Source organism: Salmo salar, chromosome ssa02, assembly GCF_905237065.1.
Source record: "Salmo salar chromosome ssa02, Ssal_v3.1, whole genome shotgun sequence".
NCBI lineage: Eukaryota > Metazoa > Chordata > Actinopteri > Salmoniformes > Salmonidae > Salmo > Salmo salar.
Window position 1 is genome coordinate 75,859,597 of NC_059443.1, and position 22,307 is coordinate 75,881,903.

At 42.1% G+C, this 22,307-nt stretch overlaps 1 protein-coding gene across 1 annotated transcript; it reads left to right on the forward strand.

The window, feature by feature from the left end:
- The first annotated feature begins 301 nt into the window (after window positions 1-301).
- LOC106564211 (myosin heavy chain, fast skeletal muscle) lies at window positions 302-21,937 on the forward strand. The gene is made up of 41 exons (XM_045710200.1): window positions 302-328; window positions 736-781; window positions 913-1,140; window positions 1,575-1,721; window positions 3,795-3,951; window positions 4,280-4,307; window positions 4,768-4,882; window positions 4,968-5,060; window positions 5,237-5,297; window positions 5,468-5,566; window positions 8,047-8,150; window positions 8,586-8,724; window positions 8,952-9,070; window positions 9,205-9,354; window positions 9,449-9,619; window positions 9,850-10,153; window positions 10,778-10,842; window positions 10,938-11,025; window positions 11,142-11,259; window positions 11,962-12,085; window positions 12,309-12,445; window positions 12,972-13,227; window positions 13,451-13,693; window positions 14,024-14,200; window positions 14,297-14,442; window positions 14,594-14,684; window positions 15,405-15,794; window positions 15,916-16,042; window positions 16,230-16,348; window positions 16,496-16,692; window positions 16,817-17,000; window positions 17,148-17,313; window positions 17,632-17,756; window positions 17,921-18,229; window positions 18,450-18,653; window positions 18,791-18,916; window positions 19,054-19,224; window positions 20,448-20,552; window positions 20,649-20,744; window positions 21,070-21,201; window positions 21,805-21,937. Exons 3-41 carry the CDS (start codon window positions 925-927, stop codon window positions 21,823-21,825), a joined length of 5,820 nt encoding a protein of 1,939 aa, XP_045566156.1. The 5' UTR covers window positions 302-328; window positions 736-781; window positions 913-924; the 3' UTR covers window positions 21,826-21,937.
- The last annotated feature ends 370 nt before the right edge of the window (window positions 21,938-22,307 follow it).

Consider the following 22,307-nt stretch of genomic DNA (forward strand, 5'->3'; position numbering starts at 1 on the left):
GTGTGGTAGTAACATTATAATCAGTTAAATGAATCAAACTTTTGATATTGTCATAATTATTAGGAATGACACCTCCAATTTATGTAAATTCAGTGAAATTCAATTCAGAGTCAAATAAAAAAAAGTCATGTAATGGGAATGTGGTGTTCCTGGAAGTGGGAGGTGCTGGTGAGAGACAGATAAACAAGTCTGGGGGGGAGGTCTCTCCTACAATCCATGTCCTTCCCCAGAGTGGTCCATAATTAACTTTTGCTTGGTTGCACTTCCAACCAGATATAAGGAGGCTGAGGCCCCAGCATCCATAAGTCAGATACCTTCTTCCTCTGTGGTAAGACCTCTCCACCTCGTTATATTTTTACATTTGTCTCATCTTTGTACTCAGCATCTGAGGCAGTAGCTAACTGCACTGTTTGAATTGACTTCTGCATTTCTCTTGTAAGATTTGACAATATGTAATCAAGTGGCATTGGTTTACACTGTCTTTTTTAAAGGTGTTTTACTCTAAATGTTTTACTTTAAATCAGTAACTTTCATTTACTGTCAAAAGTTGTGCTCCTGCACTTGTTTGTAAATTGAGGTGGTGTTCTAGAATGTAACTGGGTTTTCAGGGGTATTTATTTGAGTTATTTACAGAATGTGTAGTAAAGTGAGTTGCCACTAGGGAAATTAAAGTTATCAGTTGCACCTGTAATTGAATTGGACATGGCTGTAATGATTGAGTTAAATGTTTCACAGGGTCCTCTAAGAAGTACACATTCATCTGTAGGAGGGGAAAAAGAAGGTGAGACATGTTTTGAGTCTTCACATAAAAATGTATGAGAATGTTCTGAGAGATACCGCTCACCTAACTCTGTTGACTGGGGAGGAAGCACCACAGAGTCAATAATGTTTCTTGTTTCATCTCTTTCCTAGTTATCCGTCACCATGAGTACGGACGCGGAGATGCAAATCTACGGCAAGGCTGCCATATACCTTCGTAAGTCTGAGAAGGAGAGGATGGAGGCACAAGCCGCACCCTTTGATTCAAAGAACTCCTGCTATGTGACAGACAAGGTGGAGCTGTACCTTAAGGGTCTGGTCACTGCCAGGGCCGATGGGAAGTGTACTGTGACAGTCACGAAACCTGATGGCAGTAAGGAGGTAAGACTGATCTGAAAAGTATTTAAATTCAAGTCTGTGGAATTACTCTACTCATTGTAAAATCATCTAAGTTATGTAGAAAAAATGGCAATAGGCAATGAGACATAATTCGATTTGGGGAAAATGTAAGAAAAAAAGGATCCGATCCTAAGAAAAGATAGATTGAGAAGCGTTTAAAAAAAAAAAAAGAATTTAACTTTTTTTTTTATATTTTTTTTTTTATATATTCTTCATTTCTATTGCTGCTATTTAAAAATGACATGGAATTTCTCATGTTGACTAGTCAACAAACACCAGTTATGTGTCAGTGGGTGATCACAAAGTAGTTGGATTAAATGTGGATATGCATTTTTTAAATAGTTAAACTTGTATTTAATGAGCAAAAAGCATGTCTACTTTGATCTGCGTGTAATCTAGATTTCTGACTGTTTCAGGAAGGAAAAGAGTTCAAAGATGCAGACATCTATGAGATGAACCCCCCTAAGTACGACAAGATTGAGGACATGGCCATGATGACCTACCTGAATGAAGCCTCTGTGTTGTATAACCTCAAAGAGCGTTATGCAGCATGGATGATCTATGTAAGAAACCTGCACATAAAAACACACACATACATTAACACGAGATATACAGTGCATTTGGAAAATATTCAGACCCCTTGACTTTTTCCACATGTGTTTATGTTACAGCCTTATTCTAAAATGTATTCAATTGTTTTTCCCCTTGTCAATCTACACACAATACCCCATAGTGACAAAGCAAAAACAGGTTTTTAGAAATGTATTACAAATGAAAAACTGAAATATCACAGTTACATAAGTATTCAGACCCTTTACTCAGTCCTTTGTTGAAGCACCTTTGCCAGCGATTACAGCCTCAAGTCTTCTTGGGTATGATGCTACAAGCTTGGCACACCTGTATTTGGGGAGTTTCTCCCATTCTTCTCTGCAGATCCTGTTAAGCTCTGTCAGGTTGGATGGGGAGCATTGCTGCACAGCTATTTTCAGGTCTCTCCAGAGATGTTCGATCGGGTTCAAGTCTGGGCTCTGGCTGGGACACTCAAGGACATTCAGAGACTTGTCCCGAAGCCACTCCGGCATTGTCTTAGCTGTGTGCTTAGGGTCGTTGTCCTGTTGGAAGGTGAACCTTCGCCCCAGTCTGAGGTCCTTAGTGCTCTTGAGCAGGTTTTCATCAAGGATCTCTCTGTACTTTGCTTTGTTCATCTTTCCCTTGATCCTGACTAGTCTCCCATTCCTTGCCACTGAAAAACATCCCCACAGCATGATGCTGCCACCACCATGTATCACTGTAGGGATGGTGCCAGGTTTCCTCCAGATGTGACACTTGGCATTCAGGCCAAAGAGTTCAATCTTGGTTTCATCAGACCAGAGAATCTTCTTTCTCATGATCTGAGATTCCTTTAGCGGCCTTTTGGCAAACTGTCCTGTGCCTTTTACTGAGGAGTGGCTTACGTCTGGCCACTCGATCTTAAAGGCCTGATTGGTGGAGTGCTGCAGAGATGGTTGTCCTTCTGGAAGGTTCTTCCATCTCCACAGAGGAACTCTGGAGCTCTGTCAAATCAAATCAAATCAAAATGAATTAGTCACATGCGCCGAATACAACAGGCCTTACAGTGAAATGCTTACTTACGATCCCCTAACCAACAATGCAGTTAAAAAAATATATAAATAAGAATAAGAAATAAAAGTAACAAGTAATTAAAGTGCAGCAGTAAAATAACAATATCGAGACTATATACAGGGGGGCACCGGTACAGAGTCAATGTGCGGGCGCACCCGTTAGTTGAGGTAATTGAGGTAATATGTACATGTAGGTAGAGTAACCATCATGTTTTTGGTCATCTCCCTGACCAAGATCCTTCTCCCTCGATTACTCAGTTTGGCCGGGTGGCCAGCTCCAAGAAGAGTCTTGGTGGTTCCAAACTTCTGCCATTTAAGAATGATGGAGGCCACTATTTTCTTGGTGACCTTCAATGCTGTAGAAATGTTTTGGTACCCTTTCCAGGATCTGTGCCACGACACAATCCAGCCTCAGAGTTCTACGGACAATTCCTACGACCTCATGGCTTGGTTTTTGCTCTGACATGCACTGTCAACTTTGGGACCTTATATAGACAGGTGTGTGCCTTTCCAAATCATGTCCAATCAATTGAATTTACCACAGGTGGACTCCAATCAAGTTGTAGAAACATCTTAAGGATGATCAATAGAAACAGGACGCACCTGAGCTCAATTTCGAGTCTCATAGCAAAGGGTCTGAATACTTATGTATAAGGTATTTGTTTTTTATTTTTAATAGATTAGCAAAAATGTCTAAAAACCTGTTTTTTGCTTTGTCATTATGAAGCATTGTGTCTAGATTGATGAGGAAAAACATGTATTTAATTCATTTTAGAATAAGGCTGTAACGTAACAAAAAGGAAGGGGTCTGAAAGCTTTCCGAATGCACTGTATATGAACATAAGAAATACACACATACAGTACTACACATAAATGAATGGTAGAAACCAAAACATATCAATACAGTAAACCCACATCAGTATACCAAAGTACACCCACATCCTCACATAAATCCAGGTAAAAGTACATCTGACTTTACTAATCCCCTAATTTAATTTAATCACTTTCATCCAGACCTACTCTGGGCTCTTCTGTGCCACGGTGAACCCCTACAAGTGGCTCCCTGTGTACGACGCAGAGGTTGTCAACGCCTACAGAGGGAAGAAGAGAGTGGAGGCTCCACCCCATATCTTCTCTGTCTCTGACAACGCCTTTCAGTTCATGCTGATTGGTACGAGCTGTCATGGATGGATGGAGGAATGGATGGATGGATGGATTGTTGTGATTGATGGATGATGGATGTCCATAAGTGTATGTGGATCTCAAAGTCCATAAGTGTTTATGGATGGATGGATGGATGTGTCAATGGAAATTAAAATATGCTTCAGAGAGGTATCTACTGTTTTCTAGTCTAGGTAATAACAGTTTGCTGGGAATATCTGATTTACTACATTTGAGTGGAAAATGTTCCAAAATGAAATTCATGATGATACTATGAATTAAATAATGTCCTCATAATGTTGCTTGAGTATGATAAGCAATATGTTTTTGGGTTCCAGATAAGGAGAACCAGTCCGTCCTGATTACGTAAGTTGTTTACTAAAATGTCACTTTTAAAATATATTGGGTCACTTCCCACTGGGCACACACTGGTTAAATCAGTGTTGCTTCCAAGTCATTTCAAGGAAATGACGTGGAACCAACGTGGAACAGACGGTGAATTGACGTCGGTTCCCAATGCGATGAAAATAAATTATGTTTGGGGTTCGCTCAATAATGAGCCTATAAGCTATAAAATTTGTTCATTTAAGTTTTTGTCATTTAGTAGACACTCTTATCCAGAGTGACTTACAGTAGTGGGTGCATACATTTTCATACTGGTCCCCCATGGGAATTGAACCCACAACTCTGGCATTGCAAGCCACACAGGATTTACTTATGTTAGAAAACAGGTCAACAGTGTATTTTCTATGCTATTTCTTAGTGAAAGCCACTCTGACACTCAAACATGTAACTAAACCCCCTATTTCTCTGTCATATAAACCAGTGGAGAATCCGGTGCAGGAAAGACTGTCAACACCAAGCGTGTCATCCAGTACTTCGCCACCATTGCAGTGTCTGGTGGAGAGAAGAAGAAGGAAGCAGACCCCGGCAAAATGCAGGTAGGTTATTCTTATGTTTGCCATTTTAACACATTTCAAGCAATCAAGAAAAAATTACTGAGTAACTTGTGTTTGTCTCAATCAGGGGTCTCTTGAGGATCAGATCATTGCAGCTAACCCTCTGCTGGAGGCTTACGGTAATGCCAAGACAGTGAGGAACGACAACTCGTCTCGCTTTGTAAGTATGAAGGGCATACTGTGGAAGTTACCTTATATTGGAAAAATGTATTTCAGTGGTTCCCCATTGTTATGTCAATAAATGTCCAACAAACTGTAACATTTAAATTGGTCTATCAAAGTAAAAGTTTAGATTTATTTCGTTTACCTATTTCTAACCCCCATGCTCTACTATAGGGTAAATTCATCAGGATTCACTTCCAAGGTGGTAAACTGGCTAAAGCTGACATTGAGACCTGTGAGTTGGTATTGATTGTGTCTCAATGCTTTCCTAAATTCACACAGATTATTTTTTGGGAGATATCATCAAATTTAATATAATATTACAACCCCCCTCTTACTCTCTCTCTCGTTCTCGCTCTCCTCTTTCTCTTTGTGTCATTCACTCTCTCTCTCCTTCTCTCTCAGACCTGCTGGAGAAGTCCAGAGTGTCCTTCCAGCTGCCCGATGAGAGAGGCTACCACATCTTCTTCCAGATGATGACAGGCCATAAACCTGAGATAGTTGGTACGACAAAGTAGAGGTTCATGGGAAATTATTCCCACCCCCATCTATGGAATATATATATAATATTCATAGCCCGCACTAACAATGCTATTACAATGATTACATCCAAGGTAACAAGGCATCTAGACATGGGTCAGGTCTTTGGGAAATGTCTATCAAGTAATGCACTGTGATGCAGTAGTCCACAAATCTCAGTCCCCTCTTTTGATGCTATTTATTATATACTCAAATTAAATCAAATAAAATTGTATTAGTCACATGCGCCGAATACAAAAGGTGTAGACCTTATAGTGAAATGCTTACTTACAAGCCCCTAACCGAAAATGCAGTTTAAAAAATATGAATAAGAAATAAAAGTAACAAGCATTAAAGAGCAGCAGTAAAATAACAATAGCGAGACTATATACAGGGGGTACAGAGTGAGTGTGCAGGGATAATTGAGGTAATATGTAGATGTAGGTAGAGTTATTAAAGTGACTATGCAGAGATAATAACAGAGAGTAGCAGCGGCGTAAAAGGACGGGGGGACGGGGACGGGGGGCAATGCAAATAGTCTGGGTAGCCATTTGATTATGTGTTCAGGAGTCTTATGGCTTGGGGGTAGAAGCTGTTTAGAAGCCTCTTGGACCTAGACTTGGCGCTCCGGTACCGCTTGCCGTGCGGTAGCAGAGAGAACAGTCTTTGACTAGGGTGGCTGGAGTCTTTGACAATGTTTAGGGCCTTACTCTGACACCGCCTGGTATAGAGGTCCTGGATGGCAGGAAGCTTGGCCCCAGTGAGGTACTGGGCCATACACACTCCCCTCTGTAGTGCCTTGCGCCGGAGGCCAAGCAGTTACTATACCAGGCAGTTATGCAACCAGTCAGGATGCTCTCGATGGTGCAGCTGTAGAACCTTTTGAGGATCTGAGGACCCATGACAAATCTTTTCAGTCTCCTGAGGGGAAATATGTTTTGTCATGCCATCATCACAACTGTCTTGGTGTGCTTGGACCATGTTAGTTTGTTGGTGATGTGGACACCAAGGAACTTGAAGCTCTCAACCTGCTCCACTACAGCCCCGTCGATAAAAATGGGGGCGTAGTTCCTGTAGTCCACAATCATCTCTTTTGTCTTGATCACATTGAGGGAGAGGTTGTTGTCCTGGCACCACACGGCCAGGTCTCTGACCTCCCTATAGGTTGTCTCGTCGTTGTCAGTGTTAAGGCCTACCACTGTTGTGTCATCGGCAAACATAATGATGGTGTTGGAGTCGTGCCTGGCCGTGCAGTCATGAGTGAACAGGGAGTACAGGAGGGGATTGAGCATGCACCTCTGAGGGGCCCCTGTGTTGAGGATCGGCGTGGCGGATGTGTTGTTACCTTCCCTTACTACCTGGGGGCGGCCCATCAGGAAGTCCAGGACCTTAGCTTATTAATGAGCTTTGAGGGCACTATGAGCTGTAGTCAATGAATAGCATTCTCCACATTGTCCAAGTGGGAAAGTGCAGTGTGGAGTGCAATAGAGATAGCATCATCTGTGGATCTGTTAGGGCGGTATGCAAATTGGGGTCTAGGGTTTCTGGGATAATGATGTGAGCCATGACCAGCCTTTCAAAGCACTTCATGGCTACAGACGTGAGTGCTACGGGTCGGTAGTAATTTAGGCAGGTTACCTTAGTGTTCTTGGGCACAAGGACTATGGTGGTCTGCTTAAAACATGTTGATATTAGAGACTTGGACAGGGAGAGGTTGAAAATGTCAGTGAATACACTTGCCAGTTGGTCAGCGCATGCTTGCACGTCCTAGTAATCCGTTTGGCCTTGCGGCCTTGTGAATGTTGACCTGTTTAAAGGTCTTACTCACATCGGCTGCGGAGAGCGTGATCACACAGTTGTCCGGAACAGCTAGTGCTCTCATGCATGTTTCAGTGTTATTTGCCTTGAAGCGAGCATAGAAGTAGTTTAGCTCGTCTAGTAGGCTCGTGTCATTGGGCAGCTCTCGGCTGTGCTTCCCTTTGTTGTCTGTACACATCCGTCGAGCGTTGTACCTGGTTAGTACGATTCAATTTTAGTCCTATATTTACGCGTTGCCTGTTTGACGGTTCATCGGAGGGCATAGCGGGATTTCTTATAAGCTTCCGGGTTAGAGTCCCGCTCCTTGAAAGCGGCAGCTCTAGCCTTTAGCTCAGTGCGGATGTTGCCTGTAATCCATGGCTTCTGGTTGGGGTATGTACGTACGGTCAATGTGGGAACAACATCATCAATGCACTTATTGATGAAGTAAATGACTGATGTGGTGTACTCCTCAATGCCATCGGAAGAATCCCGGGAACATATTCCAGTCTGTGCTAGCAAAACAGTCCTGTAGTTTAGCATCTGCTTCATCTGACCACTTTTTGTTTATACTACATGTATCCAGTAAAGGAGGTAGAGATACTGTAAAGGTCAGACAGCACAGTTCTAAGAGATTTAACTGACAAGCTGTTCTCCATTGTCCACAGAAATGGCGCTCATCACCACCAACCCCTATGACTTCCCCATGTGCAGCCAGGGTCAGATCACTGTGGCCAGCATTGACGACAAGGAAGAGCTGGATGCCACAGATGTGAGTCAAACAAAGGGTTAACCAAACTCTGGATAGGGAATGGGTAGGACCACCATACACACTGAATGCACTGTGAAATTTCAACTTGGACGCAGCTGGGAATTTTCATGTATTTTTTTGTTTGATTCTAAGTGCCTTGTGTTATTTAGGCTTTTGACTCAAGTAACTCTTCATGCCTTCACACTTCGCCTTGAGGCACATACATTTAAGACATCCACAAGAGAGCGCCACTAAGTTTCCTGTGGAACTGTGAAAAACTCCTTTTGTGCTGCCATCTGCTAATGTATTGGCCAAGCGTTATCATGTGGAACAGAGAAGCCAGTCAAATCTATCCATCCCATTTGTTTTGAAGTCAGCACCACAGAACTGTAGTGTATTGTAACTGAGCAAACTATCGTTCAGTTCATCACTGTTGTAATTCCTCTTTAATGCCAGGATGCCATTACAATCCTGGGCTTCAGTAACGATGAGAAGATTGGCATCTACAAGCTGACAGGAGCTGTAGTGCACCATGGCAACATGAAATTCAAGCAGAAGCAGCGTGAGGAGCAGGCCGAGCCAGACGGCACAGAGGGTGAGTCCCACTCATAGATATACAATATGCAGAGCATTAGTCCCATTCCCAGTTCCCAAACATAGAAATAGAACACCTAAGACAGACAGTGCCTCATGAAAGTCAGGCATTTTTGGAGAACAAAATATTACCTTCAGATATGATTTGGCCAAACTATTTTGTCAGTGTAAAATCAGAAACTATTGATCTGGTGTCCCTGAGTCTGTTGTTGTTGCTTCTCTTTCCAGTGGCTGATAAAATCGCCTACCTGCTGGGCCTGAACTCAGCTGAGATGTTGAAAGCTCTGTGCTACCCCAGAGTGAAGGTCGGCAACGAGTATGTGACCAAGGGACAGACTGTGGCTCAGGTAAGACTGCTAAACACAGCACTGTAATTATTTTGAGGACGAGGGCATTGCTTTTGTTTTTCCCTAGCTCTTATCACCTTATCACTAGACATGTTCAATATCTCACGTATTAATTTGAGGTATTGTCATTGCAGGTTAATAACTCAGTCAGTGCTCTGGCCAAGTCTATCTATGAGAGGATGTTCTTGTGGATGGTCATCCGTATCAATGAGATGTTGGACACCAAGCAGCCAAGGCAGTTCTATATCGGTGTGCTCGACATTGCCGGGTTTGAGATCTTTGATGTGAGTATGACACCAGAACAAGACAATTAGTTGTGACTGAGATGGATTACAGCCTTGTATGATGAAATGATCCCTTTTAAAACTCCATCAACAGTACAACAGCATGGAGCAGCTGTGCATCAACTTCACCAATGAGAAACTGCAACAGTTTTTCAACCACACCATGTTCGTCCTGGAGCAAGAGGAGTACAAGAAGGAGGGAATCGTCTGGGCCTTCATTGACTTCGGCATGGACTTGGCTGCCTGCATTGAGCTTATTGAGAAGGTAAACTGTCTATGTGAGGAATTTAATGGACTGCAACAGCAAAGCTAATAGGGATCGCTGTGTGAGACATTATCACAGTGGCACAACACATCTGACTGTTGAGATCTCAATATGTTTCCTGTTATGTGCCTCTAAATGAATATAATCCTATAATAGCATGTTAACTAAAGGAATACATGTGATCCTTAATGGAAATATCTCTCATTTGATATACATCTCTTTTCGTAAAGCCATTGGGCATCTTCTCCATCCTTGAAGAGGAGTGCATGTTCCCCAAGTCTTCAGACACTACCTTCAAGGACAAGCTGTACTCCCAGCATCTTGGCAAAACACAGGCGTTTGAGAAGCCCAAGCCTGCCAAAGGCAAGGCAGAGGCCCACTTCTCCCTGGTGCATTACGCCGGTACTGTGGACTACAACATCACTGGGTGGCTGGAGAAGAACAAGGATCCCCTGAACGACTCAGTTTGTCAGCTGTACGGGAAGTCCGGAGTCAAAATTTTGGCTGCCCTGTATCCTGCTGCCCCACCTGAGGGTAAGACTAGTATTAAGTCAAAATATTCCATACATTTTCTCAGGGTTTATCACTGGGTTAATTTACTTATACACTTCGTAACTTTTTGGGTAGCCAGAAAAAATCCACATAGAAATTTGAGTTATAGATCTATCATTCTACTTGAACACAAGTCTAAGAAGCGGTAGATCTGTTATATTTGCGCTATTTTTATGCTTCCCATTAATACGTTTTGTTTTTGCTTCTTTTACTTGCGGTTATGTGCACCAGCTTTAATTAACAACAATATTTTTGGTTATGGAAAATATATTTCACAGCAGTTTAGCTGGTACAATGATTCTCTGCACTCTACTAGTTTATTTTGCCATGTATGTTTTTGCATCCAGGAAATGGCGGAGAGATTTCTGCATAGTGCAACTTTAATTGAATCATACAATAGGTGTTGTTTTAAACAATCTCCTTGGCAGCATTTGCCTCTTGATAATTGTGAAGTCAACCAGAGATTCTCTGGTTTATAATTAGTGTGCTTGCTGAAGACAAGACCACTCTAGATTTCTTACATACTCTTATTATTATTCTATTTATTCCACCCACTCTAAGAAATGTACTTTTCTAGTTATCTTTTACTTTTCCCCATTTTAACAGATACAACCAAGAAAGGAGGCAAGAAGAAGGGTGGTTCCATGCAGACTGTGTCCTCCCAGTTCAGGGTGAGCTTTTGAAAAGTGTATATTCAGTCCTTCAAAAGGTGCAATTATCATAAACTACAGTGTGTCTGAGAAAATGGTTTGTAACCCTCTTACAGGAGAACTTACATAAGCTGATGACCAATTTGAGGAGCACTCATCCTCACTTTGTGCGCTGCCTGATCCCCAACGAGTCAAAGACTCCAGGTACAAGAAATATTCAGTTAAATATGTCATCTTATCATTACAGTATCAGTAACCTTAACAATCCCAATCTTTAACCTGTTTATTAGTATTAAAATACATTTGGTTTGTTTTACCAGGTCTGATGGAGAACTTCCTGGTTATCCACCAGCTCAGGTGTAATGGTGTACTGGAGGGTATCAGGATCTGCAGAAAGGGCTTCCCCAGCAGAATCCTCTATGCTGACTTCAAACAGAGGTACATGCACCCAAATACATACACGTACACGTGCACATGTCAGGTCCAACATGACTGGCACTTTTGATAAAGATGACCAGAAAGGTAGCAAATATATAATAAAGATACTGAACTATATTGTATTGTCAAACATTTGTGACAATTATATTATTTTATACTATTACATTTGCTCAGAGAAAGAGATTTCAAATAATAATAATTTTGTTTGATTTGTTTAGTCTTTTTTTTCTCATCTTTCTCATTTTGACCTCACTGTATAACCAACCTACAATTGGAAAAAGTCAAGGGGTCTGAATACTTTCCGAATGCGCTGTGTATATTGTATAAAAAAGTACTACTTTGTTAAACAAAAGTCTCTTTCTCTGAGCATTTATATTAGTATAAAATAATAACAGCAATATGTTTGGGGGCATACATTTACATTTACATTTTGTCATTTAGCAGACGCTCTTATCCAGAGCGACTTACAGTAGTGAATGCATACATTTGATTTCATGCATTTAAAAAAAAATTGTATATATATATATATATATATATATATATATATATTTTTTTTTATTATCATTTTTTTTTTGTATTTGTATTATTTATTTTATACAGTCTTTTTTGCACATCTTTATCAAAGGTGCCAATCATTTTGGACCTGGCTGTATAACCAACCAATTAAAACTTCGCATATTTTAACACTGTCTCCTCATTCAGGTACAAAGTACTGAATGCCAGTGTCATCCCTGAGGGCCAGTTCATGGACAACAAGAAGGCTTCTGAGAAGCTGCTTGGGTCCATTGATGTGAATCACGAGGATTACAAGTTTGGACACACCAAGGTCAGTCAAATACCCCCAGCAAAATATGACAACAAAACACAACTTCAATGATAATTTAAACCCTACAACTTAGAAACAACCTATCCCATGGTTTGTTTGTAACCATTGCAGAAAAGTGAATGTTGTTTAAATCATTCTAGTGGTGTTGTTCCCCTCTTTTGATTCTACCCTTTCTGTCTGTCACCATCTGTGGTTCCATTGACCATGTTAACCTGCGTCTCAGGTGTTCTTCAAAGCCGGTCTGCTGGGTGTCCTGGAGGAGATGAGAGATGAGAAGCTGGCCACTCTGGTCGGCATGGTCCAGGCTCTCAGCCGTGGATTCCTCATGAGGAGAGAGTTTAGCAAGATGATGGAGAGGAGGTGAGGAATAGTAGACATCTTGGCAAAGCTTTCTGTCAACCACCTGTATCTAATGCATTATGATTACATACTGTATATGCTGTGAGTTGTTCAGAATGAGAAAGTACGTCTTATAATGGTCTATTAAATCTAGAATCATTAATTGAAACATTAACAAAGAGGGAACCCCGTCTCTGTTTTGGTAAACAGCTGAGGGATGGGCCTGGAGAAATGCAACTACTCTCAAATTGGTAGACACGACTGGTTATAGTTTAAAGCTTGTTTTGAGTCCATACAGTGTTTGTTTACATTTACATTGTTAACCAAAATTACAGTAAAACAAGCTTATTTTGGGGTTTAATTAATTTATAAGTCCAAAAAAGGATGTAGCAATTTAGGATTCTGCCTTTTATACCTGCAGTTTGGGATTTGCCTGTTCAATTGTCATTTAAAAGTTCGGGGTGTTCGGTTTTCTTGTTCTTCTAATCCCAGAATGAAGCTATAAGCATGCCACTCACCATGCCACTCTATCCTTTCTGTCGACCAGAGAATCAATTTACTCCATCCAGTACAACATCCGCTCATTCATGAATGTGAAAACCTGGCCATGGATGAAGTTGTACTTCAAGATCAAGCCCCTGCTGCAGAGCGCTGAGACTGAGAAGGAGCTGGCCAACATGAAGGAGAACTATGAGAAGATGACGACAGACCTGGCCAAGGCTCTGGCCACAAAGAAGCAAATTGAGGAGAAGTTGGTGGCCCTGACGCAGGAGAAGAACGACCTGGCGCTCCAAGTCGCATCTGTGAGTGAAAAACAGCCCTCAAATGTGTACATTTACACACAAATGAATACACACATGCACACACTGTGAAGTATGTAGCTAACTCACACATTTTTATTGCCCATGTTATATATTGTATATATTTCATGAATTTCTATTGATTTGCTCTGACCTTTTTGACTAAAATGTATATTTTGATACACAAAGTCAGGCCTATGATTTTTTTCTCCCGTTCCGAAACTAGGATTCAGAGAATCTGAACGATGCTGAGGAAAGGTGTGAGGGGCTCATCAAGAGCAAGATCCAGCTGGAGGCCAAACTCAAAGAGATGACCGAGAGGCTGGAGGATGAGGAGGAGATCAATGCTGAGTTGACTGCCAAGAAGAGGAAGCTGGAGGATGAGTGCTCTGAGCTGAAGAAGGACATTGATGACCTGGAGCTCACCCTGGCCAAAGTGGAGAAGGAGAAGCACGCCACTGAAAACAAGGTCTTGTGTCTTACCATAGGCAGTCTAACCAAACAATAATCCAATCAAAACATAGCTTAACAGAAATGGAATTCAAGTTGTACTGGGGGTGCTGGAAAAAGTAAGAAACAATAGTAGAATTTCAGTTACGTTGTACTCCCAACATTCATTGCATGTTCTGCTCCCCCTCATTTCTGACTTCAATTCTGTACACTGACATTGTGAACACTGCCATCTAGTGTTGAATATATAGTACAGTAATTGTTGATGCAGTTCTAATCTAAATGAGATATATAACAAACTAAATCTCCCCTTTATGGTGAAGTATAACTTTGTTGTGGCCATTTACAGGTTAAAAACCTGACAGAGGAGATGGCGTCTATGGATGAGAGTGTTGCCAAGCTGACCAAGGAGAAGAAAGCCCTCCAAGAGGCCCACCAGCAGACACTGGATGACCTGCAGGCAGAGGAGGACAAAGTCAACACTCTGACCAAGGCCAAGACCAAGCTGGAACAGCAAGTGGACGACGTGAGTGGAGTTGGACATTTTGGCCATGATAGTATGTAAAATGATATTATCTTCAGTTATTTAGATTTGAAGAATATATGTGCTTTTATCGTCTAGCTTGAAGGTTCTCTGGAGCAAGAGAAGAAGCTCCGTATGGACCTTGAGAGATCCAAGAGAAAGCTGGAGGGAGATCTGAAACTGGCCCAGGAGTCCATAATGGACCTGGAGAATGACAAGCAGCAAGCTGATGAGAAAATCAAAAAGTAAACACAAACAAATGACTACAGTATTACCTGCTATAATGTTTGTTCTTGACTAATTCTTGCAACTATGAATTACGAAAAGCAAAGTGAATCTTATGATACTCTCCCTTTTTCACTATCGAACGAAAATAAACATATTTGTGTTTCTTAGGAAGGAGTTTGAGACCACCCAACTCCTCAGTAAGATTGAGGATGAACAGTCTCTGGGAGCTCAGCTGCAGAAGAAGATCAAGGAACTCCAGGTACAGTACAGGATATAGGGATCTAAGCTCCAGACACACTGAATAATTTCCTGAAATAAACGGACACATTTGTTTGTGTGACTTCTGGTGGCTCAGTAGGTTTTTCTTGCTGGTGCTTCTTACCGTTGTAAAGAGGGTTATTCCATAGAGTTAGATAGAGGTCTCATCTTTGTATTTTTGCCATTATGGCGTTTGTGACAGAATAGACATCTCAGTTTTATAAGTAGTAAAAACATGTTTTTTGTGTGTTTGAAAAAAGTGTAAATTAATATTGGTGATTTACCTGAAGGGCTGGAGTCCTGTACCAAGTCTTGTGTGTCATTCCTTCATTGCGGCCATTAGATGGCGGTGATATAGCTTAAAGACATTTACTAACCATAGGAAATCAAATTTGAAGAAGTCAATAATCTGATCATTGGATGATTGCACCCAACCCATAGGAATCCCCACCCAGTTGATTACTTCATAATGGTAGAAGGCATCAATGACAATATTTACATCAAAATGGGTTATTAGAGTCCTCTGTCTAACTCTTTGGGAGTTTCTTACCATTGGAGGTTTGGCTCCTGCATGGGACACTGTCTCCTGAATATATTAGTTTAACTGGCTTTGCATTAAACACATTTATGCTAAATATACATACTATTATTATTTTGTGAGGTTCAATTGTTTCAACTATATTGTAGTGTTCATCCCCCCTGCTCCTACCCCCTGTTCTAGGCCCGTATTGAGGAACTGGAGGAGGAAATTGAGGCTGAGCGTGCTGCCAGGGCTAAGGTTGAAAAGCAGAGGGCTGATCTCTCCAGGGAACTTGAGGAGATCAGCGAGAGGCTGGAGGAGGCCGGAGGCGCCACTGCTGCTCAGATTGAGATGAACAAGAAGCGTGAGGCTGAGTTCCAGAAGCTGCGTCGTGATCTTGAAGAGTCCACCCTGCAACATGAGGCCACAGCCGCCGCTCTGCGCAAAAAGCAGGCCGACAGTGTGGCTGAGCTCGGGGAGCAGATAGACAACCTGCAGCGCGTCAAGCAGAAGCTGGAGAAGGAGAAGAGCGAGTACAAGATGGAGATTGATGACCTCTCCAGCAACATGGAGGCTGTCGCTAAGGCTAAGGTGAGTAGTAATGTTTTGGTCAAGCAGTGTTGAGGATGGTCAACTGCATTACCATTCAAGTGAACTGAAGTTGACAGAAGTCACATATATAAAGTAATGATGGTACATGTTTCACTAACAGGGCAATCTGGAGAAGATGTGCCGGACTCTTGAGGACCAGCTGAGTGAGCTCAAGACTAAGAATGATGAGAATGTTCGCCAGGTCAACGACATCAGCGGACAGAGGGCCAGACTCCTGACAGAAAATGGTACCATCAACAATGAACAACAAGCCAATGCTTTCCATCAGTAGAACACAGCATGTATTAAGGGCTATATCCACATAGTTTCTACTGTACTATTCACCACCTAACATTGCCCTATGATACCTCAAAATACATGTTCAATCTTAGAGAACAGAGACCTTATTAACAAGATGTCCCTCTGTCCCTGCAGGTGAGTTTGGTCGCCAGCTGGAGGAGAAGGAAGCCCTGGTGTCTCAGCTGACCAGAGGGAAACAGGCCTTCACCCAGCAGGTGGAGGAGCTGAAGAGGGCGATTGAGGAGGAGGTCAAGGTAAGGAACCCAAAATGGACTCCACCGACCAGAGTTTAGAGCTACATCTTCATATAGATGTTGACTACACCAACCTCAGAGTCTTCTACTCTCATTTGTTTGACTATCTCTCTAATCTATCGTTGTCTCTCTCTTTCTTTCTCACAGGCTAAAAATGCACTGGCCCACGGTGTCCAGTCTGCCCGCCATGACTGTGACCTCCTGAGGGAGCAGTTTGAGGAGGAGCAGGAGGCCAAGGCAGAGCTGCAACGCGGCATGTCCAAGGCCAACAGTGAGGTGGCTCAGTGGAGGACTAAGTATGAAACTGATGCCATCCAGCGCACAGAGGAGCTGGAGGAGGCCAAGTGAGTCGCACGCAACAGAAAAAACTAAAATACAGGGTATTGATGGTGAGGGGGGTATATGATGGGGTAAATATATGATGTACATTTCTTTCAAACTGTAAAACCGACCTCTGTCGTCCAACAGGAAGAAGCTGGCCCAGCGTCTGCAGGAGGCCGAGGAGACCATTGAGGCGACCAACTCCAAGTGCGCCTCCCTGGAGAAGACCAAGCAGAGGCTGCAGGGAGAGGTGGAGGACCTCATGATTGATGTTGAGAGAGCCAACGCATTGGCTGCCAACCTCGACAAGAAGCAGAGGAACTTTGACAAGGTGAAAATGAAAACCAAATTTTCTTCTGTATGATCAATTGTAGTAAGGTGATATGTTCTATCTGCTATATGATTAATTGTAGCATATATTTCGGAATCAAAACTGTTCATCTATGACTTCTACTGAAAATCCTATGGATTCCCCTAGGTTCTGGCAGAGTGGAAGCAGAAGTATGAGGAGGGCCAGGCTGAGCTGGAAGGAGCTCAGAAGGAGGCTCGCTCTATGAGCACTGAACTCTTCAAGATGAAGAACTCCTACGAGGAGGCTCTGGATCATCTGGAGACTCTGAAGAGAGAGAACAAGAACCTGCAACGTGAGCATTGACAGCAGTTCTATTTGGGTCATGATTGACTAGTGTTTTGAAAATGGAGGGAACTGCAATCATCAAAACTACTATCACACCATTTCAGAGTTTTCATGTACAGTTCAAAATATATATATATTTTTTTACTTGTGATCACTATTCCTTTGAACAACCCAAGGATGTGGAGGGCAATTAGATTTGCAAGACCGTATGAAGTGCTGTTAATTAATTAACGGTTACTATGATTCAATGTCAACTTCAGTACATTGGTGATTTCCACTGAAAATCACATGAGTCTTAACCACTCCTGTGTGTGTGTGTGTGCAGAGGAGATCTCTGACCTGACTGAGCAGATTGGAGAGACTGGCAAGAGCATCCATGAGCTGGAGAAGGCCAAGAAGACCGTGGAGACAGAGAAGTCTGAGATCCAGACCGCTCTGGAGGAGGCTGAGGTACAAACTACAGCTGTTTGATGGGGAAAGCAGTGTTACACTAGCCAACACCAGCTACAGTCCAATGATCCCTGTATTGGAGTTTATTGTAGTCACACTGTTTAAATAACTCCTACATCCAAATGTATCGAACACAATTGGCCTGACTGCTTCTGTTTGTCCAGGGAACACTGGAGCACGAGGAATCCAAGATTCTGCGTGTGCAGCTGGAGCTGAACCAGATCAAGGGTGAGGTGGACAGGAAGATCGCTGAGAAGGACGAGGAGATGGAGCAGATCAAGAGGAACAGCCAGAGGGTGGTTGACTCCATGCAGAGCACCCTGGACTCTGAGGTCAGGAGCAGGAATGATGCCCTGAGGGTGAAGAAGAAGATGGAGGGAGACCTGAACGAGATGGAGATCCAGCTGAGCCACTCCAACAGGCAGGCCGCTGAGGCCCAGAAACAGCTGAGGAACGTCCAGGGACAACTCAAGGTAAAGGGACTGGGACATCAGGCTCAAAAATCTGAACATAGCTAGAGATTTGTTTCTGAATTGGAGAAAAGAATAGAACAGAGGATTTGAATAGAGTGGTTCATGTACTAAAGGTAGCGATACTGGGGAAATTCTTACCAATGAACATTTCTATCACTGATCGATCCTATCACCTCTACTTCCACAAGTCCTAATGAACGTATGTCCTTGTGAACCCCAGGATGCCCAATTGCACCTTGATGATGCTGTCCGTGCTGCAGAGGACATGAAGGAACAGGCAGCCATGGTGGAGCGCAGAAACGGTCTGATGGTGGCTGAAATCGAGGAGCTGAGAGTTGCTCTGGAGCAGACAGAGAGAGGCCGCAAAGTGGCTGAGACTGAGCTGGTAGACGCCAGCGAGCGTGTTGGACTGCTGCACTCCCAGGTATGGGTCAAATGCCATTTCTAATTAAATGCAACCAAGCATACCATTTAAACACATCTGGAATACAACAGTCCTTGCTTTCAGACTTTCATAATTTCAGCCATGTGATCTCTTGATCGTCCTGTTTCATCCTTCAGAACACCAGCCTTCTGAACTCCAAGAAGAAGCTGGAGACTGACCTGGTGCAGGTGCAGGGAGAGGTGGACGACATCGTCCAGGAGGCCAGGAATGCAGAGGAGAAGGCCAAGAAGGCAATAACTGACGTGAGTCCTTGAATTACATCAACTTGATTTGTCCCCAAGGGTCAATGGTAGCTGGGCTGGTTAAGCACAACAAAGGTCTCAGAAGGACGTTATGATTGGTGCCAATTGGTGCATACATTTTACAAACTACTTTCCAGGCGGCCATGATGGCTGAGGAGCTGAAAAAGGAGCAGGACACCAGTTCTCACCTGGAGAGGATGAAGAAGAACCTGGAGGTCACAGTCAAGGACCTGCAGCACCGCCTGGATGAGGCTGAGAATCTGGCCATGAAGGGAGGCAAGAAACAGCTCCAGAAACTGGAATCCAGGGTGAGTTACCAGCAGGGTGGATTGAAAGACTGATTGCTGGAAATGTATGAAATCTTGTAAGGACCCTTTTTGTGATAGTGAATTCATCAGGGACCCCCTCATAATATCACAACACAACTCCTACTTTAGTGTGATAACCTGTCTCGATGCAGGTTTACTGTTACTTCTGCAGTGCATGGCTGGACTAGTGTTGGCCCCTGGGAGAGCACATTTTAAAGTCACCTCTTGGAATCAGAAACAACATTTAGCCGTTTTAAAGCTAATTTCCTGTAATTCTACACACTTTGCCATTGGGCAAAGGCATCATTTCAATGTCTATTCCACATTGGTTCAATGCAATTTCATTCAAATTACGTGGAAACAACATTGATTCAACCATTGTTTGCCCAGTGGGCTATTTCTTGCAATTCTACACATTTTTGCAATGGGGAGGAGAGAACATTTTGCAGTTTTAAAGATTAAATGACGGTGAATTTATATTCCAAACAAAACATTTGTGGAACATGTTATATATTATTTAGTGGAGTTGAGAAGAGTTGGAGACAAGACCTTCGATATAAAAAGTTTACTAATCGAGTTCTTCATTCAGGCTTGTACGGTTGTCTTGGATGACTCCTAAACTGCCATTTTATTCAAATCAAATCAAATGTTATTGGTCACATACACATATTTAGCAGATGTTATTGCGGATGTAGCGAAATGCTTGTGTTCCTAGCTCCAACAGAGCAGTAATATCTAACAATTCACAACAACACACATAAATCTAAAAGTAAAGAATGAGTTCAGGCGTCCTCTAGTGGCCATACTGGTACTCCCCCATACACTGAGAAATGCATGCCGAAATGGATATAGAAGTACAATTAGAATTGAGTTAGAAAAAAAGTATCATTGATGGAGTACTGTGCCTACCAATATCCCTGTGAGCCTCCTACACCCATGTTGTACATTTAAGGGTTAAGAACGTAAATAGTGGATTAATAATATTACATTGTATTGTGTTGGACTTTCTAATCTTGTTCCACATATCCTTGGTAGTTTCATCTGTTGTTGCTAGCAATATTCATGAACAAATTTAAATGTAAATCCCACTTTGGGAACCACTTGTAAAAGTACATAGTGAAAGACAACAATTGTGCCTCCTTGACTGGGTAGAAGACTCTATCTCTGTTTTACAAAGATTTGTTTCACCACCTCAAATGCCTAAATGTATTTGTTCCACAAAGGTGCGTGAGCTCGAGACTGAGGTGGAGGCCGAGCAGAGAAGAGGTGTAGACGCAGTAAAGGGAGTCCGCAAGTATGAGCGCAGAGTCAAGGAGCTCACTTACCAGGTAAGAGAAAGTGCATCCTTCACACACTTGACACTAACACAGATAGGTTTGTGTATAAAACTATACTGACATTGATTCTTTGATCTTCTCTCACAGACTGAGGAGGATAAGAAGAATGTTGGCAGACTTCAGGACCTGGTAGATAAGCTGCAGATGAAAGTGAAGGCCTACAAGAGGCAGGCTGAGGAAGCGGTGAGTCACTGACTTAGTCAAATACTCTGAAAGCATACATTCTAAAACATTTATTTTCCCCCTACAAAACTTAATGTCCATACAGTTTAGTTGAAGTGCTACTTCACATTGCTGTACTAGGGGCTGGTCTAGTGATTGTGCTGGAGGCAGCGTTTTGATCCCCCGTTCTGCCACTCACTTCCTCTGCTGTATCATCTATCTTCCTGTATACATTGTTATCCTAAATCTGTCAGTATCTGTTTTGTTAAAAATATTTGAATTTGCTACCTGAAGCTCCAAACTTTAAGTGCTGATGTTCTGCTCTCCCTCTCTTTTCCTCACCCAGGAGGAAGCAGCAAACCAGCACATGTCTAAGTTCAGGAAGGTTCAGCATGAGCTGGAGGAGGCTGAGGAGCGTGCTGACATCGCTGAGACTCAGGTCAACAAGCTCAGAGCCAGGACCCGTGACTCTGGAAAGGTACAGAACTGCTGCTAAACCTGTACCTGACTCATGTTCAGATATGACCACATCAACACCACCTATGATTCAGTCTTCTCAGAGGTCAATACTGACCTTTTACACTCAACTGTATTGAAGATCTCTAAGAAGAACATTTCAGGAAGGGCTAAACAATCTAATAAGAGTAATTCAGTTAGAACTTCAACATCTAAAATCCAAGCTGAGCACTGAGCATTAAAGACTTGATCCATTATATTCTATCCAAGTCTATCCATATATTTATCATGTTCATTATTATTACTGATCCATTATATTCTACCCATATATTTATCATGTTCATTATTATTACTGATCCATTATATTCTATCCATATATTTATCATGTTCATTATTATTACTGATCCATTATATTCTATCCATATATTTATCATGTTCATTATTATTACTGATCCATTATATTCTATCCATATATTTATCATGTTCATTATTATTACTGATCCATTATATTCTATCCATATATTTATCATGTTCATTATTATTACTGATCCATTATATTCTATCCATATATTTATCATGTTCATTATTATTACTGATCCATTATATTCTATCTTTCTTCTTACAGGGAAAAGAAGCTGCTGAGTAAACAAGACCAAAGTAGTGAAGATCAAAGTCTTACCATTTTCCTGTGTTGCATAAAATATGATTTTCATGGTGAAATGTTGAGCATTGATTAAAAACATGTGGATCTACATACACTTCCTTTGTGACTGTGGACTTATTACTCAGCAAACAGCTTTTTAATACCATAAAAAATATTGTACTTTAAATAATGGAGCAATCTGGGAATCCAACTGCAACAAAGTGGTACCCCAACAAAGCGTTCACATCAGCTGAGGGATTAGGCTGGAAAAATGTAACCACTCTCAAATTCATAGACAGCTATGGATGTGATGACTGACTGTCCAAAACATCAAAATTATAGTTTTAACTCTTTACACTTGGAGGAATTGGCGAGAGCAGTCAAAGAGCAGGTGGAGGAGAGAGCATTCAAAGAGGAGGTGGAGGAGAGAGCAGTCAAAGAGCAGGTGAAAGAAAGAGCAGTCAAAGAGCAGGTGGAGGAGAGAG